The sequence below is a fragment of the Cupressus sempervirens genome, chromosome 3, assembly GCF_028749045.1.
Source record: "Cupressus sempervirens isolate cs-2001-9-10 chromosome 3, ASM2874904v1, whole genome shotgun sequence".
Taxonomy (NCBI): domain Eukaryota; kingdom Viridiplantae; phylum Streptophyta; class Pinopsida; order Cupressales; family Cupressaceae; genus Cupressus; species Cupressus sempervirens.
The window spans coordinates 617,665,883-617,685,411 of NC_143120.1; the positions used below are offsets into that span (position 1 = coordinate 617,665,883).

A 19,529-nucleotide genomic window follows, 5' to 3' on the forward strand; every position below is an offset into this window, starting at 1 on the left:
AGTATTTCTATGGATTTTATTACGAGCTTTCCTACGGTACAAGGCAGGGATTCTATTTTTGTGGTGGTGGATAGATTAATGAAGTTCGCTCACTTCTTTGCCATAGCAGTAGATTGGTCAGCTTCTCAGGTAGCTGAGTTATTCTTTCAAGAGGTTTTTCATTTATATGGTCTTCCTCGCACCATTGTAAGTGACAGGGATAGCAAGTTCCTTAGCACTTTCTGGCAGGAATTGTTCAGATTAACTAGTACAGAGTTGACACCCAACACGAGTTATCACCCCTAGATAGATGGACAGACTGAGATAGATAACAAATGGGTGGAAGGTTATCTCCGGAGCTATGTAATAGGACAATAGAGAGCCTTTGTTAAGTGGTTGTATTTAGGAGAGTATTGTTACAACTCTTCTTACCACATGTCCATTTAGATGTCTCCATTTCATGCCCTCTATGGCAGCAAGCCCCTATCATTCGTAGACCTAGCTTTGCAGGACAGAAAGGTACCTCTAGCAAGGGATTGGATACAGGGTCAGCAAGATATCCTTAGATCTCTTCGGGAGAACATTCTACAAGCCCAAAATCAGCAAAAGATGTACGCTGATCGCCGTTGGACTAAGTGGAGTTTTGAGTTGGGTGACGTGGTTTATCTCCGTCTCCAACCATACAGGCAGAGTTCCTTGAAGAAGAGTGGGTCTCAAAAATTTCAACCCAAATTTTTTGGTCCATATCGCATTACTAGGAGAGTTGGTAAGGTCGCCTATGAGCTAGATTTACTTGAGGACGGTAGAATTCATAACATGTTCCACGTTTCATGCCTCAAGAAAGCGATTGGCCAGCATATAGTACCCTCCGTGGAGTTGCCTCCGCTCGATGAGGAAGGGAAGCTTGTATTAGTTCCAACAAAGGTGATAGAGGTCAGAGAGAGAAAGTTACGTAACAGAGCCATCAAGGAATATCTGATTCGCTGGAAGGATTTACCTTATGAGGATGCTACTTGGGAAAGCAAGTCAATTTTACAGCATCCAGCATTGAGATTGCTTAAGGGCAAGCAATCCTGGGAAGGGAGGACTGTAATGTCCCCTTCTCCATGCTAGCATTAATGGCGCCTAGTTGGTCTATCTTCCCATCTGGATAGGCTAATGGCATGTGATTAAGGATGTCAACCAGTCACAGGTGTTTGGTTTCAGTTGAAGAGATTTTTAAATGGGAAGTCTTAAGGTTAAAGTCGCTTTATTTTATTAAGTTGAGGTGTAAAATACTTTGTTGTTTAAAGTCACTTCGGGACAAAATGACTAAGTGACTAAAAGACGAAATAAGTCTTTTATCCCAAATTGCAAAGAGTTTTGTTCTCCATACACTTTGAGGTGATAAAAGAAAGCTTTTTCATTGGGATTGGGATAGAATAAATATATGTTATTTTATAAATCCGAATGGTTGCTTAATTGTGACTGGATTTTCCTAAGGACGAAACCCCTTACAGAAAGTAATGAGACTAGACGCAAACCTAGTACTCATGTTACATATTCAGAGATGAGAGTTGAATTGATGTATTGAGTTTTTAGAAAGCTAGAACTCCACAGCAAGTAGCGGATTTTGGCACTACAAGGTCTGGGGCACACTCAGGAGATTTGACTGAACTGGGTGTTAACAGAAGACATTGTTGGCCGACATTCTCATTTTGGCATGGGAGTAAATGCGGGGTAACTCTATTTCAGTAGGCTCAGACACGAATATTAACAGGGAAAAGTTGCAGGGATAACGTGTTTGCCCCTCATCTAAAGCGGAACAGTGTCTCACGGGATTGCACCGGTATTGTGATAGCCAAGTCCTCCATTCATTGGTCACAGCAGTTAGCAGAATTGCAGTAGTATGAAATCTGGAAGTCATGTAGGAGGAATCAAGCACAGTCAACCTAACACAGGGAACACCACGATAGACAGCAACGGATTCAAGTGTTTGGAGGTGAAGACCAGACATGTTCTCATTGCGTAAGCAGACCCCCTAAGGGTTCACATCAGTTACCATGGGTCTGTCATTCTTCTGTTCCTTCCGCATTTTGTTTGCATATTTGTTAATCTGTACTGGAATTTTGTTACCAGCTTAGAAACATTGGTCTAATGTCATGAATGAAAGTGTTAGCACCATTTTCTGTGATCAAGTTTCTGATTCTGTGATTACTTAGTTTTTGGTAACATTGGTTGTTATATCCATTTCATAGCATTATTTCCAAAGAAGCAATATAGTAATGAAACAATATTAACATTTGCTAAAAGGATTGGTTTGAGTGGCAACTGTTTGACAAAATACCTTAAGTCCAGACTTGAACTATTTGATCGGAACTAGCAGAGATTATTACACATGCCATAAGAGACCATCAAACCATAACAATCTTGAGATAAAGCAAGCCCCTTTTTTGAAAATAATAACCCCAATTCATATGTATACCCTAGCCAAAAACCAAGATCTAGTAATAAGTAAGAGTGGGCTTGAATTTCTCTTTAGATTATTATCAACCTTGGTCAGAAAAATATGATTACACCAAACAATTGTCACAAATAGTGCTAGCAAAAATTAACTAATCCATTGCATTTCTTAAAAGCAATGGATATGCCACTTGGGCTTCTACATGCCCATATATGGTGTTTTATGAAACCCATGGATGAGACTATCCTAGAGAGGAATACTGAACACATTGCCTACAATGACAAAAAATTAACCTAATGTCATTTCCAAATACAAACACTAGAAACTATGCCTCTTAAGCTCTTAAAGTAGGGATAAGATCCATATCCATATAGAATTTACTTAGAAACAAGAATCAGCATATGATTAAATCAAGGAAGAAACTTATTATATAGGAATTGAATCACATTCTCTTATTGGGTTGCTTTCCCAATGTGTGATGATCATGCTGCAACTGTCCATACATTGCAGGACCTTCTCAGCTCTAGTGATGATACAAAGGAAGTCCTCTGAGGTCCATAGTTCAATGAGTCCCCATCATATTGGTGAGAAAGAAAGTCATGATCTGTTGGCATTTACACTTCATGACCGTTGTCCAAATGAATCTATGAACATTCATCTCAAAGGATTTATGCTATTGCTCCAGCCCTGCTTTGAAGGGCTATGACCTTTTGATGAATGAGATCTACTGATCCAATTTTCTCGACCAGGAAACTTTGTGTTGCCTCTGATTGATCTATTGTTCGTGTATGAATGAATTTACATTGGGGACCAAATGCCAATAGTAGTGATTAGTCCTTGACCTCCACTACAGCAAACAAAATGATATTCACCATTAATTTGTGAAGGGAAGAATAATTAATTTTTGAGGAAGAAGAGGCTGAGATAACAGAAATTGAAAAAGCAAGTGAATAGGGCTTATAGTTGTGGCCCCTCCCATATATTACAGATTGCAAGGTAATACCAAGTCCTATATCATCCTCCCTAGATGCACCAAAGAATTCAAAATCATCTACATTGGGTATGGTTTTTTACATGTGTTGGAGATATTAAAAAATGGAAGAGTGCCTTGTCACTTCCTTGATACAACTGTAAATAACTACATAAATAAACATGACCTCTCAACCTCTTGTACAACAAATTTTTCATTTTTTTAATGTGGTCAAAACAGTTTTAATCCCTCTCTCAAGCTGTAGAACGTACTCCCTCGCTTAATATTCAAATAGAAAAGCATAGTACTTCACAAGTATCTAGAAATGTCAACACATAACAAGCCTCCTTCAGACCTGTGTTTCAAACTCATCCCTCTTATTTCTTGCAACTATCGAATATAGTTCAAACCTCCCAATGGCTTCATAATGCCCATTCATAACTTCATGATAGCTTTGTCTATTTATATGAGACAGCTTAGACTCCAAGAGAAGAAAAGATGTTCACCCAATATTCAAAACATAAGTTCTATATTTTGCTTCCATCTGTCCTATAAATGAGTATACCATGTTCTAAAAAACCTGAAGTGGCATGGATATACCTCACCCAAATACAAAAAATGGTGATACATAAATACTTCAAGCCTGTTCTTCTTGACAATACTCTTTTACCAATTAAGAATAAGTTGCTCTCATATTAAATGCAAAAATATTAATACAGGAGAAATTTCCTTATCATACCATTAGTATGACTAACACCAAGTGCAAGCAACACTTCTAGGTTAGTTGGATCAGCATCTCTTGCCCGCACCATTGAAGCAATTGCCTGCAATGCAAGAAATTACTCGGTCTTAAGCAAATAAATGAGAGAAACATGAAAAGAAATTTATTCAACAAACACGTAAAGTAAAACTCAAGCTATAGGCTTTTGGAAATTACTGGTATGAGTTATGTACATTTGAATTCTTTCTTGGTGGGCACATAGAGCTTGCTTATGTGCACTTGGATAATACTTAGGGGCTTTGACTCTTTGAACTTAATGATTGCAGAGGTTGAGGAGATATTCTTAATTCTAAACTAGTAGATTATAGACACTTCCAACTCCACAGTCTACCCAGATACACAGTTGTTTCTAGCATAGCTTATTGTGGCTTATAATGTCCCTGTATGGAGCCAGAATTTTGACACAACTAGCTTTGAAGACAGTAGAACCGGCTCTATTTTGGCAGGCCCTGTCCTAACAACTATAGATAGTTGGGGCCCTATCCCCGCCCGGGCTTGGCGAGGGGTGGGGCATGCATGTTGCGTGGCACTCATTAATATTTGATCAAGGCATAAGTGATCCTTTTGGTCATGGCTGTGCTCCTTCTGCTCGAACATAAATCTTAATAGCTCTTGGCTGAGATCTCATAGTTCATTAAGAATATTTGAGCTCTTTAGAAAACTGTGTATTCGGAAGACTGCATAAAATTTGGCTTGGCACTGTATAGACCATATTATCTCCGTTTTATGTTTTCTCTTCTTGGAGTGTTATGAAATGAATGTTAGTAAACAAGGTTGGATCTGTTGGTTAGGCTTTGTTCCTGCAAGTATTGAAGACTACTGGCTCTAGGTTGTTCAGCATTGATTGAGTTGGCTACAAGGACTTTGGTACCAGACTGATCTTGAAAGATTGGTCTAATGACATGGAGCCTGAAGGAGATGGTATCGGGTCATATTTAGAAAGCTGTCCTAAAGGAGGAATGTTTGTATACCACCATCTTCTCTGTGCAATCAGAATCAAATTTAAGGAAAGATGTTACAGCATTTTTGCACATTGATGTGAAACCTGTTTTGTCAATTCCCTTGGATCATTGCTTGTGAGTGTACCTCAAGATGCTCGAAGCTAGGGCTCCATTTAGCCTTTGGTGTAATTATGATTATTAATAGAACCCTACTGAATAACAAATTGAGGTATTCAGGTAACAAGGCTTCTTTGTGTCTGTGTTGCTATCATAATATCATAACAATATAATTTCTGTCTATCTAACTTCTGCCTACAGTGTATCCTACCACCCCAAGGAATTGAGTTTCACATCTTTGGATAGGATGGAAATTATCCAGACTGATGAGAACAAATAATCCAGAAACATATGCTTCTATTCCCATTTAGTTTTTGACAGTCAGTGTTTGACCAAGGTAGGAGCTTTTTATCTGGACTGCATAGGGAAGAGTACTCATCACTACTCTAATCCATACACAGAGGTTTTGGTTAGGCATTAGTGTTGACTAGTTTCAAGGTTGTACCATCCTTTGTGTGATGAGTATTTGCCATCTGTAGTAGATGGGATTGGTGATTGCAAGATGGATTTCATGTAGAAACAACACATCCTTGGGAGCCCAGTAGAGGATGGAGATAAAGGTCACATTATAGAAACCTCCAAATGTATTTATTTCCATAATAGGGATGATTGTGAGCTCAGTGTGCTTTGGGTCCCTAGTTCTGACATGGTTAGCACTGATGTTTGGTTGGGTCTAGTTGAGTGGCATCACCATTTTGGGCTTGATGAAGTTGAGTTCAGAGTTGACCAGCAGATGCTGGAGGATATTCTTCTTGACAGACTTTTGTTCAATGTTTCGTATACTTCTAGTACATCGAGATTCCAAACAGGGCTTACAGAGGAGTTTTGGGATGTGTACATGGTACCAATTACGTATGGTTTTACTTTTGACTCTCATGTGCATGATCTTTTTCAAGTGAACAGTTCAGTTGCACGTGTTAGATAGTGTGTATGGCAGTTCACTTTGAGCAGTTCATGGAAGCAAGTTTTGTCAACTTTCTAAGTTGCTTCCCTATGAGATATTCAATCTTGCTCCATCTACAACTAGATTCATTTCAATTTGGCAAGTTCTGTCAGTTAAATTGGTGATGATGCTACAAGAGCTAGTTGGTGATCATAGGGACATTACACTATTCTACCCTTGGGACCCGGGTGAATTGATATGTTATTTGTTTCTGAGATTGCTTGGGGACAAGCAATCTTAGGGAGGGCGAACTGTAATATCCTCATTTTTGTCGGCATTGGAGTTTGAGGGATTAGCCTATTATTGTGATCCTCGTAGGCTAATTATTGTGGATGGAGGGTCTTTTGAGGCAAAGGCTTGGCTATGGGAGGTCTTGTCTTCTTCACAATTCAGTATGTTCTAGTTTGGTTTTCGTTTGACTCAAATTAGACTTTGTTTGGGCTGAGTTTCATGCACCTTCTACTTATGGCAAGTTTGGGAATGATTGAGATGGACCCTTTCTCTTTTAGGAAAGTGCATTTGGTCACATGGGGAAATGATAGGTGCGACTCTTGTTTCGGACGGCATATTCAAAGGATAAGTATTTTGGTTATTATTATTTTAGTGGTCGAATTATTATTAAATCATTCAATGGCTTATTATAAAGTTATAATTTAACTTTATAATTTCACTTAAGTTGAGGGTTGAGCCATCATTGGAAGGGGCCATTTATTTATTAATTCATGGAAGCCTATGCCAAAGAATCAATTAAAGTGTTGGGAGGAAATGATTATCATTTTATAATATTACAAATTCAAATATGCAACCAAAAGTATAGTTTACATTTAAGTGAAAAATGTGAGGAAGAAGCCAAGTCGCATTATAAAAGAGACTTCATGGAGAGAATTCATTCATTCTTGTCTATTGCTTTTTAATGACTTGTGAAGTTTCCTTATGGTTTGAAGGTTGAGAATTCTTGAAGACTAATTCCTCATGATCTGTGCATCCATTGTTGTCATTGTAAAGCAATTGAATCAATTTTCTGAATTTGAATTGAGCATTTAATTTTGTTGTTGTATAGTGAATTGATTTGTGACTTCAATCTGATGTTGGCAACCGAAAAAGAGGGTTTCTTGTGTGAGGTTTATTGTTGAAGTTGTAGTTGTTTGAAGATAATTTTCCTGAACTATTGGGCGCCACTATACTATTGATTTGTGGTCATTACTATTGCCACTGGAGGCAGGTTGAAGTGCTGCGATCATCATTATTGAGCAGCATTCAAGTTTACAGCTGGTGCGATTGCTTGAGGGTGAGATGTGGAGTCTCTTAGCAGCTTTATTACTGGGTTAGCTGCATTGCATATCAAAGCTATCACTCACTGAGTTGGCATGGATTTATTTGGTTTTGCTATTATATATATATATATATATATATCAGTCACCAACAATATTTACAAGTTTTCTATTACATAAGTTAGATGCCATGCCAATTGTTAGCAAAAATGTATATTAGTTTTAGATGCACATTTAACATGTAAAAATCATATTTATGCATTCAAATGGTTAAAAAGGGATTGCTTTTGTGTTTCAATTCTTTACCTAGATTTCTTAATAATCATTTGCAAGTATTTAAACTTCATTTAAAATCATTTCAAGCAAGCAAATACAGTCTGAAATTAAAGGACAGGAAGATAGATGATGCATGCAAAGTGTTTGACAAAATGTCAAACATCTAAAAGTGAAGCAACTTGATGTTTGTTGGAGTTAGAACCAGTTGGGGTTCTTACACTCTACAAGCAAGAAATAAGCAAGGAATTTTCACCTGCTGATCATCATCATTTTCTGCATGTGTTATACCAAGCAATCGCCAACCTTCAGAATTGTCAGGATTCTTTAAAACTTCTGCCTCTAAAGCAAGCACAGCTTCACTTAGTAAGCCCTTTCGAAAAAGTTCTTGACCTTCTTTAAGTGGATTAGGATGTCCAACATAAGGGTTTTGATCAGAAAAAGTATAAACAAATCTTGATGATCCTGGTAATTGTGGTTCCCCTTTCAATTGTTCTTCTAAATACCTGCCCAAAATACAATTAAACAAATGAGAAAATTCCTGAACTCTTCATTATGATGCAATTGCCAAGTCTGTTTAATTCTTTAAAAGAGATATTAGTTGATGTCAACATTAAATGAACTGGACCAACAAATTTCCATTAAAGACTGAATAATTGACTGCTAGAATTCAAGCCGAAGGACTCCTTAATACACTTTTTTAAGTTTTCCAAACACAAACATTATTGAAAAAGATAATCACAGTATGTCAGAGGAACCAGAGCACACACATCAGCATAGGTGAAATTAGACTCTACCAACTTTGACACTCATTAAAGGATCTTTTCCTTGAAAAGAAACAATAGATAAATAATCAGAGACAGATTAAAAGGCTCTAAATAATCTTTCAAGATAAATCACAATAATTCAGACTGATATGAGTAACTCTACTACTAATAATAATGTGATTTTGTTGGAGTTGGCATCATCAAGAAAACTAAACTCGGCTAAAAGAACACATTTGTTTCAAAATCATCCAACATCAGAACCTCAAAAAGTGAAAACGATGCGTATTTTCATCAGAACCAAAAAATATGGCACATGATAAATTGGTTTTGGGTGTCAGACCTACAAGCTGGCAGAAATTAGCAATTACAGAAAACTTGCAACATTAATAAGACCAGTTCACATGATGCTTGATTATTGCATATAGATTTCTGGTTTTTTATTGTGTATGTGTTTTCTCATCAACATTTCAGATCACATTCCGTGATCCATCATCAGGACTAAAGCACAACTTACATTATACACACCCGGCTTGCTCTTTAGTTCTGATAATGGATCATGATCCGAAACGTTGATGAAAAAACACATACCCTATGAAAAACCAGAAATCTATATGCACTAATCAAATGGATTGTGTAAATCTGATCAATTTGAATGATGCTTGATGTGTAAGCTTCAGACTTTCTTAATAGTTTCTATGCAATTTATCAAGAAAAAAACCAAGAAAGTTAAGAATACCATCAAGTCGTGCATAAACTAGTAAGCTGTACTCTCTTAAAATCTGTGATGTTTGCATGTTATGGATCAGATGTTATTTACTACTTTTGCTGCATCATTATGTATGACAATGCCATCACAAGTTTGGAATTTAATAATGATAAGAGCAATATGCAAAACCACAAATATTAGGTAGAAACTAGAAAGGTCAAACTGCAGAAGCAATCAGTAAGAGCATAAATTAGATTGTAATTTTGTTTCATATCCAAACACAATGTAACAATAGGAAATTTTGTTTAATATCCGAACACAGTGTAAACAATAGGAAGTTTTGACTACATTTTGGCCCAGTCCCTATGGCTAACTACTGTCATTCATTGAGAAATAGACAAAGTAGGGAAGAGGGAGAACTAGCTACTAGTACCATTGTTTACCTCAATTCCTCCCAATATATAGGTTGGTCACTCTCTATCAACCTCCTTACATTAGTTTTCCTATAAAATATAGCCTTTATGCATGAAATAAATGTACAGTTGTGTTCAGCTCGAGTAATAAAAAATTGTATGCTGACTATGCTACTGTATAACTCTCAAAATATGATTTGCTGCAAAAGTAGATCACCATCAATATATATTTTTGGTATTACGAATTCTCTATGCAAGTTAACCATGTATATTGTTTCACACTATCATGCAAATTTTCTTGAATCGAGAATGGCTTATAAATCTTGATATTTGAAAATAGCTAGAACTGAATCTATTCTAAGTGTTCTTATTAATTTTCATGAAAACACTAGAATTCTCCAAACCAAACATCAATAAATCAACATCATCAAAGTTTATGCTTCAAACAGATCTATACAAAATTGCCTGCTTAAACACCAGAACACTAAATGGTCTATGCCTATGGAAACAGAAATGGTGATTGCACGCTGTTTGGACCATACAAGCCCAAAAGCACCATTGACCACAAGCCCAAGAAAACAATAAGAAAAAAAAATAACAGGATAATTTGGAGATGAATTACGTTGACCAAGGGGAGAACATTTACAGAACCATGTGCTTTCTTTTTGTTAAACTCAATTTGGTATTAACATTAGCATCGTATTTATAGCGAGACAAGTAGTAATCCAACCAATTTTCTAAGTAAATGACACTATATTTGTTGTTTATTAATAACTCCGCAAAGATTTTTAAAATCTTAAGAGGCATAGCTTACTTTTCATAAGTATCTGCCCAGCCATCAGCTGAACCGTCCTCAAAAATGCCTTTTGAAACCTGATCACTGAAATCCTCTGCCCAGTCTTGGACATGCATCTTGGAGAACTCATTTACCCAAGCTTCATCAGGTTTCTGTCTTGCTTCCTTTCCTTGTACAAATTCATCCACCCATGTCTCAACATGATGAGAATGCTGAAAAGTATACAGAAATAGAGCTGAAACATTTAAAACAGACATAATCCTAAACTCATAAACAGAGAGAATAAACATCATTAGTTAATTGAGAATGCTCAAGCTATTACCATAGTTTTCTGTTTTCCAATTTAAATAAAAAATAAAATATCTTGCAACTATTTAAAATTAAGATCAGAGAGTATTATGTAATGTCCCCTACTTGTGATTTGTCCTAATTTGCTTGTTTTCCCCACTTTGCATATTAGATGTTGCAGATAATTTATAAACATATTTAAGACTTCTTTCTATATAATATATATATATATATATACCCGCAAATATCCGAACTCTCAAAATATAGCTATTTTCATTTATAAGAATAAGGTCTAATATCTTTATATTCTTCCCATTAATATTTCATACATGTAGCACTTGGTATCCTCAATGGTACCCTTGTTATTATTATTTCTACTTTATCCTATATTCGCCTGACGCCTTTTCTTTCTTAATCCCTCAATTCATATTCGAAACTTTAATTAATTATTGGGTTTCCCCAAACTCATACGAATGTCTTGTATGCTATCAGTATAATGTGGCAGGTGGCAATTATTGTTTTCCTCCAAATCTTATCGGTGGCGTATATGGTATGTAAAGTGGAATGAGCTAGATGAGAGAAAAATACTGAGCGGAAGTATAAAGTGTTCTTTTTGGATCCAAGGTTCAGTGATTTAAAGAGGGAGTGGGTATATATGTACGGACCTCAATAGGCACCTCATCATATTTGATGGGCCCACCTAAAACAAAGGGATGGTGTTGTATCAGTATTCTTAGATTATTATTATCTTTTAAATATAATTTGATCAGTGTAAGTAATATGAATTTTAGATTTATAAATTATGGAATATTATTATTTGTTGAAATAACCATAAATAGAATATTGTTCTTGTCTCTAAAATACACATTATTATTAAATACTAGATACTAAATATATTAAGCAGATTATGAGTATATTTATGTATTTATTTGATGATATTATGTCATTGTTTGATGATATTATTATGATTGCTCAATGTCAATTCCTTACTTTTACTATCCAGGATGACTTGTAAGGGTGTTCCCTAACACCATTGTAATCATGAGGATTGTACACCTCTGCCATTTATACTTGATGTCCCTCATTTTTTATTTCAACTATGTTTTTTTATTCTTAATATATCACATAATATGATTATAGTTTTGTTTAATATTTGATGTTATTAATCATTTATAACCTTTGGGTTCCCTTACAAGAGGGGTCATTAGATATTAATTCATCAAATTATTGAACAGAACTAAAATGGATTATCACTAGTTTGATGTTGTTACAATAATTATTCTAAACAACACTTAAACCATGTAAACATAACTTCCTTATTGCTTTGATCCTATGCCCACACCAGAATGTCTTGGGAAAAAGCTTCTACCAATTGTTGTCATCTCCTTCAAATGCTTCCCTAGGCAAGTCAAAAGACGTAGAGTCTACAAAACTGCTGTTACCTATCCTGGTACTGGTCTGAGTTTGGTTCCCATGTTCGGTTAGAAAAAAAATGGGGGTTGGGTTCATCCCAGTGTAATGTGACTCGCCACGAGTCGGGCGAGTCTCCCAATGGTCAAAATGACTCGTGACTCGGGCTCAATGGGTCGAGTGACGTGACTTGCCTGACTCGCGGGTCACGTTGTGACTCACGGGTCATGACCCACTTGACCCGGCCGTGGCAGCAGACTTTCGGTTGAGTTAAAATAACATAAAAACAATTTTTTTAAATATTTTTTTTGTTCTTTGTTATTCTTATAACCCTAAAAGGGCTTTCATAACACTATGTTGTGAGAAGAAGAGAGAGAGAGAGAGAGAGAGAGAGAGAGAGAGAGAAGAGAAATATAGTGTCATTGTTTTGCAACCAGCTGAAAGGAAGAGGAGAAAAGCTTGCATTTAGATCATCAAGGAATTTATAGGAGCTCTTCTCAACACTTGTCAAAGCATTTCAAAGAGGTAAGAGTTGATTTTTTAGATTTTGATGATTTTTTTCTCTATACTTATGGGTTTTTTGGATGAATTATTTTTGTATGTTTATGGGTTTTTTTTTACTTTAGATCTTCATAAAATACAATGCTTAAATAGTAATATTTGGTCTAAAATGTCTTATTGCAGCAACCTTTACATTTTTTCTTACTCATAATGGCTCCTGGAGGTAAAAAAAACCCAAGCTCTCTAAAGGCAATAAAAAAGATGAGTGTTGGAAGTACACCATAGACTTTCTGGGTAGAGGTAGAACTCAAACAAAATGCCTATTTTGTAAGGTCGTTTATAGTGGGGGGATAAATAGATTGAAATACCATATTGCTGGCATACGTAGTCATGATGCTGAGCCTTGTAGAGCTGCAACTGTTGAGGCTCAACGTTTTTGTTATGTTGCCTCAAAAAAAAAAATATGAACAAGAAAAGGAATTAAAACAAAAACAATTAGCAGAGTTAGCTCAAATTGGTTCCAATTCCCTTCCACACTCATCTGGAAATGTTTCTATGTCTAGTTTTACACCCGGACTAGGTTCAATAGGTTGTGTTGGAGAAGGTTCTTCCCTTCCCCCCTATCATCCTAGTGCTTTTGCTAGTTGTACTTCTTCATCTATTCCTTGCACTTCTAGTGGTGCTGCAACTGCTGCCCCTTCTAGCAGTACTGGCTTTACCTTTCGTCCTAGAGTCAGAAAATCTAGGTTGGACAATTTTTTTGTACCACATTCCACTCTTGGTGCACAACCCTCACTTGAGAGCTTGGGCTAGAATAGGGAGATCCATGAAGTTGGAATAAGAGCAATTTGCAAGTTTTGGTTTTTCTGCAACATTCCATTTATAACAGCCAGGTACTTCAACTTCATTTATATTTGATTGTTTGACGTTTTTAACTTTTAAGTTTTAAAATTTTAATCAACTTTATAATTTTAATTTGATGTTGAAAATTTGAAATATGCTAATTAAAATGTTTTTATAAATGTAATAGGACTCCTTATTGGTAGGAGATGATTGATGCGGTTTCCATTTGTGGTGTGGAGTTTAAAGCCCCCACTGAAGATGAATTGAGTGGCCCCCTCCTACAAAAAATGGTTGAGGAGATGAAACTTGAGTTGGAGGACCATAGAAAGATTTGGAGCCAAAACAAGGGTACCATTATGACGGATGGATGGACAGATAGGAGGAATAGGAACCTCCTAAATTTTCTTGTTTCTAGCGGAGGTAATTCATCATCCTCTACTTCTCGAAGTCTAAAATTTAATTTACTATTGAATAACTAAAAATTTTTTTATTGACTATTCATTCTTGAATGATAATTATTTTGTTTAATTTTCACTTTCAGGATCCACCATGTTTTTGAAGTCTATAAATGCTTCCTCACATGTCAAAAATGCAAAATTCTTATGTAAGGCTATTGAGGAGGTCATAAGGGAGGTGGGGGAAGACAATGTTGTCCAAGTGGTGACTGATAATGCAGCTAATTATGTTGCTGCAAGTAAAATTTTAACTTCTAACTTTCTAAGTTCTAAAAAACTTGTTTTAGTTTTTCAGTAAATTTTGAAAATTAAAAGTTTTTTAATACATCAAAAAATTTCATTGTTTACTAACTGATTTAAAATTGTCGCAGGAAAACTTTTGATGGAGAGATACCCAAGAATCTTTTGGACTCCATGTGCGGCCCATTGCATCAACCTCATGTTAGAGGATATTAGCAAGCTTGAATGGGTGAAATCATGTGTTGCTAAGGCCAAAAAATTTTGTAAGTTCATCTATAATCATGCCTTGGTCCTCAGCATTATGAGGGAATACACGAAGGGAAAGGAGTTGACCCATCCCGATATCACACGATTTGCCTCTAATTTTATCACACTAAAATCCTTATTGAGTTCAAGGTTAGCTTTGAGGTGCATGTTTGTTGGTCCACAATGGAGTTCGTCCTCCTTTGCCACCACCCCTGCAGGTATAGATGCAACAAAATGAATTTATGATGAAGAAGGTTTTTGGGAGCCATGTTTGAAGATTGTGGAGGTAATTTAAATTTTAAAAGCTTAAGTCTCAAAATTTTATAAATTAATTTATCTCATACTTATTTTTGTTTTATTTCATTGTGCAACTTTGCAAAGTTTCATCATTCACTAAATTGTTTTTTTGTTTAATTGTTTTGTAGATCATTGAGCCCCTCATAGCCCTCCTATGAGTTGCTGATGGGGAGAAGCTCTCTATGGGCTACATATATGAGGGCATGGATAGGGCCAAGGAAGCTATTAAGGCCAAATATGTAGGAGTTGAGGAAAAGTATGGCCCTATTTGGGACATAATTGATAGGAGATGGCAAAATCAAATTAATAAGCCCATCCACACAGCAGCCTATTACCTCAATCCGGCATACCATTTCCGTGAAGATTTCAAGGCAAATGAGGAGGTTCTTAGGGGCCTATACACTGTGATATCGAGGATGGCCACTAATCCCACAGATATATTGCTTGAGATGGATGCCTATAATAATGCATCAAGGCCTGTTGATTTTCAGATTTTAATTTTAATCCTTCTAACAATTTTGATTTCTATCTTTATTAAATATATTGAGGCAATACAAAAAGGACCTTGCAATAGAAAGGACTTTGCTAGATATAATAATAAAGTTGACTCAATTTATAATATTGACTTTGTACATGTCAATAACTTTACTCAATATATAATTGAGTGATTATACCCTTTACATAGACTTTATGAATATTGATGACATCAAAAGGAAAAGGTGGTGAGCGACTAGCAAAATTGAAGGACAGAATAATATGCGAGATCCATGTTTTTCTCCTTTTTTTTATATCATCACAGATTGAATGAGGTAATATATGTATGATTAAAGGGAGTCACGACCCCGATGGGTTGTGACTCCATATTGAGGTCACATCCAATCGGGTTCGTGACTCCTGATGGAACAAAAACACATATGATTTGCACTAACCAAAACACAGATTAAATTAAATGAGAGTAATATAACTGCCATTGATAAACTCATGAAAGATAGATATGTATTGGGTTAAATAGAGGTATATGTGTGTGTATATATATATATATATAACACATAACAAAGGATATTATTAATATCTATAATATTAATCAAGGGCTGAATGTTATATTTATTCTTTAAGTTTTATCCGACAGAACTATAAAACATTAAAACTCCCTATTAGTTAGGAAGGATAAATACAAGATGAGATATAATTTTCAACATTAATTTAACAAAGGAAATATCTTAGATCTGAAGATATTCATCATAATTTATCATGATTTAACTCAATCATCGTAAGATGGCCATCATATTAGAGAGCAGTATCATGGTCTATTTAAGGAACTTAATCCAACATGCAAAATATCTTCTATTATGATCTACTTAAACATCATAGATGTCTATCACAATAGAAGTCCATGGTCTATTTAAGGAACTTAATCCACCATGCAATATATCATCTATTGTGATCTACTTAAACATCATAGATGTCCATCACAATAGAAGGCCACGGTCTGTTTAAGGAACTTAATCCACCATGCAAGATATAGTCTATCATAATAGAAAATTTAAGTTATTGTCACATCGTCACCTTTCAATAACTTATAATACAAGTGAATCATTTTAGAAGTCGTCACTTCCTCATGATGTACACAGGGCCCATATAAAACAAATAAGAATTCATTTGTACAATAATCAAATGTTTGAGACTTTGTCTTAATAATTATAACATACAAAGCTTTATCTTCAAAGGTTTAGTGATTATGAACTCCCTCTTAATCTATTATTACTTTAGAATGGAGAACACTCTGAATTCAAGTTTGGATTGCTGACTTCAGCAAGAGAAGCTTGATGTTTGAGTCTATCAGGACATATTGTTGCAGTGTGTCCAAAGTTGTTGCATCTATAACATTGAACTTTGGAGTAGTCTCTTTGTTTCTTGTGAAAGGATTTACTATTAGAGTATTTCCCCTTTTTCCTTTTCAACTTAGTGGTTAGAGCTTGAACGCCTTCACTTGTGGGTCCATTATTGATTCCTCTGGATATTAGGTTACATTCTTCTTGAATGCAATCAACCTTTAGTCGACCAAATTTAGGGAGTTTGGAGCGGGCACATACTCCTTGTCTAAAATTTTCCCATGAAGAAGGGAGTCCATTTAATGTTACTATGGTCAACTCCTTACTATCATAGATGTGACCAATTGTTAAGAGTTGGTTTCTTAAATCTGTTATCCTCATTAAGTATGAGGTTATGGTTTCTCCTTTATTCATTTTATATTAGCAAGTTGGTTCTTCAGAGTAAGATGCCTACTAGTGTTGGTCTTCAAGTGCTTTTAGCATATCATATGCAGAGTCCAACTTGGTAATAATAGGTAGTAAATGATTTTTCACTCCATCCACTAATAATTCCATCGCTCTTGTGTTGTCCTTTTCCCATTGATTCTTTTCGTTGTCTTTCTCAAGTTTAGGAGAACTTACTATAGTTAGTAGTTCATGCTTTCTCAAAACTAGCATCATTCGCAATTTCCAAGCTTCAAAATCAGAAGCATCTTCAAGCCTATCTTCGAGCCTCATGTTGTTCACCATCTTGAAATAATATAATGATATATTAGAAGTTTATTTATTTTGACAATAAGAAAATCTGATCTGATCTTTTCTTCAGACCTGCTCTGATAACGTGTTGATTTTCAGATTTTAATTTTAATCCTTCTAACAATTTTGATTTCTATCTTTATTAAATATATTGAGGCAATATAGAAAGTACCTTGCAATAGAAAGGACTTGACTAGATATATTAATAAAGTTGACTCGATTTATAATATTGACTTTATACATGTCAATAACTTTACTCAATATATAATTGAGTGATTATACCCTTTACATAGACTTTATGACTACTGATGACGTCACAAGGAAAAGGTGGTGAGCGACTGGCAAAACTGAAGGACAGAATAATATGTGAGATCCATGTTTTTCTTCTTTTTTTTTATATATCATCACAGATTGAATGAGGTAATATATGTATGATTAAAGGGAGTCACGACCCCAATGGGTTGTGACTCCATATTGAGGTCATGTCCAATCAGGTTCGTGACTTCCGATGGAACAAAAACACATATGATTTGCACTTACCAAAACACAGATTAAATTAAATGAGAGTAATATAACTGCCATTGATAAACTCATGAAAGATAGAAATGTATTGGGTTAACTGCCGAGTCCGAGCTGGGTCCAAGTCACATTACTTTGGTTCATCCATATAAAATTCATAAATATATACGAAGAGTAATTAAGTTCAAAATACCACAGATGTCATAATAATAAAATATTGTATAGTAAACAAAGCCACCATAAAACTTCAATTTTTGTTGATAAAGAATTGGCAAAAAGAACTCAGAAACCGGAATTTTACCAAGAATCATCTAAATAAGCTGCTGCAAAACAGCATCATGATTTGGTTAAAAAATCAACACACACTAGATGCAATGCTGAAATAGCACATAAATGTGAAAATTTTGTTTAAAAACCCACAATTTGTGGAGAAAATGGTCAAATACAGACAATTTTGGCGAAAAATGGTCAGAAAGCAACAAAAACACCAAAAATTTTGGGAAAATTGTGAATAACCATCCATGCTTTCTGGAAAGATCCGTGCAAAAACACTTTGAGATCAGAACCAATCATTGATGACAAGAATAGAGAACCGATGTAGATCTATAGAAACTTTTTCTTTCTAGTGAAAAAATGGTAAAGAAATCTGCAGACACCAGTTTTTTTTTTTAAATCACCAAAATTTAGAAGCCCTTGATTTTATTATAAAAATTAAGGAAAAGTTTTGAAAATTTCCACACATATTGTTCATTAAAAACCATAAATTTTGTTCTATAAATAAAACCCCCACAATTTTTGTTTAAGAAAAATTGAGCAATTAATTTTTGAAAATTTCCTTGAAAACTCTAGGTAACTAAAACATGAATTTTATAGGAAAAATTAACCATTAAACAACCTCTGCTTTCATAACATGGAATGATATATTGGATTGATGTTCAATGTTGAATACTCCTCATATAAGCAATTACGCGATGTTGAATACTCCTCATATAAGCAATTACGCGATCTTTCCATAATGGAAACCAAAAAGAAATAAACACAAAGTAGAAAATTACTAAACTAAACAACTTAGAGAATAGAAAGCTACGGAAAACTAACAGACTTAAAAGAAAGTTATTTACATGACCATTATGCTAAAGATTGCAATATTACTTTAATAGAAGGTTGCACAGGTACGCGTACCAGGTACCAGTACACGTATCCCATACCGGGTACTTCCCTGGGTACGTAACCTCCAGCCAGAAATGCCATGACAACTCACAAATATTTCCCCCCTTGCAAACCGTTAAGAAACTGCCACAGATTAAGATGTCTGATTTTTGTTTCAGTTTTTCATTTGCATATCAGCTTGATCTTCATCAAGCTTAGTTCAGTATGCAATCAGTTTGAAATCTTGATACAATATCAATTAACAGTAAACTACTAATTTTTTTCTGATTTTCACTGTTCAAATTAGAACTAGTAGTTTATCATTTACAATATGTCGTTATATAGTTTATGATTTTCTTGTTCATATTTAAAGTTTTCCTTCTTTGTTATGGACCTAAAGTTTGACCATACAGCAAACATATTATGACACATATTTTCAGATTTTTGTTATGAAAGCTCAATGTCATGACTTATATTTTCAAATTTTATATAAAATATCAAAACTATATTAAAAAACATTAGGCATATCCACATACCCCCATCCCTTATTTTGAAAAATAGTCGTACTTGTACCCTTACCCAAAGTACCCCCATGCCCGTGCAACCTTGCTTTA

General features: G+C 35.1%; 1 protein-coding gene across 3 annotated transcripts in view; it reads right to left on the reverse strand.

Moving 5' to 3' along the window:
* Positions 1–19,529, reverse strand: part of PEX5 (peroxin 5) — a 166,736-nt gene that overhangs the window by 70,574 nt on the left and 76,633 nt on the right. For 2 of the 3 annotated variants that reach the window (XM_089821188.1, XM_089821190.1), the window contains exons 8-10: positions 10,419–10,612; positions 7,975–8,224; positions 4,132–4,216 (exon numbers count right to left, since the gene is read on the reverse strand). In XM_089821188.1, coding sequence (XP_089677314.1) covers positions 4,132–4,216; positions 7,975–8,224; positions 10,419–10,612 — 529 coding nt within the window. The remainder of the gene's footprint in view (positions 1–4,131; positions 4,217–7,974; positions 8,225–10,418; positions 10,613–19,529) is intronic. The other variant, XM_089821189.1, reaches the window with a different exon arrangement.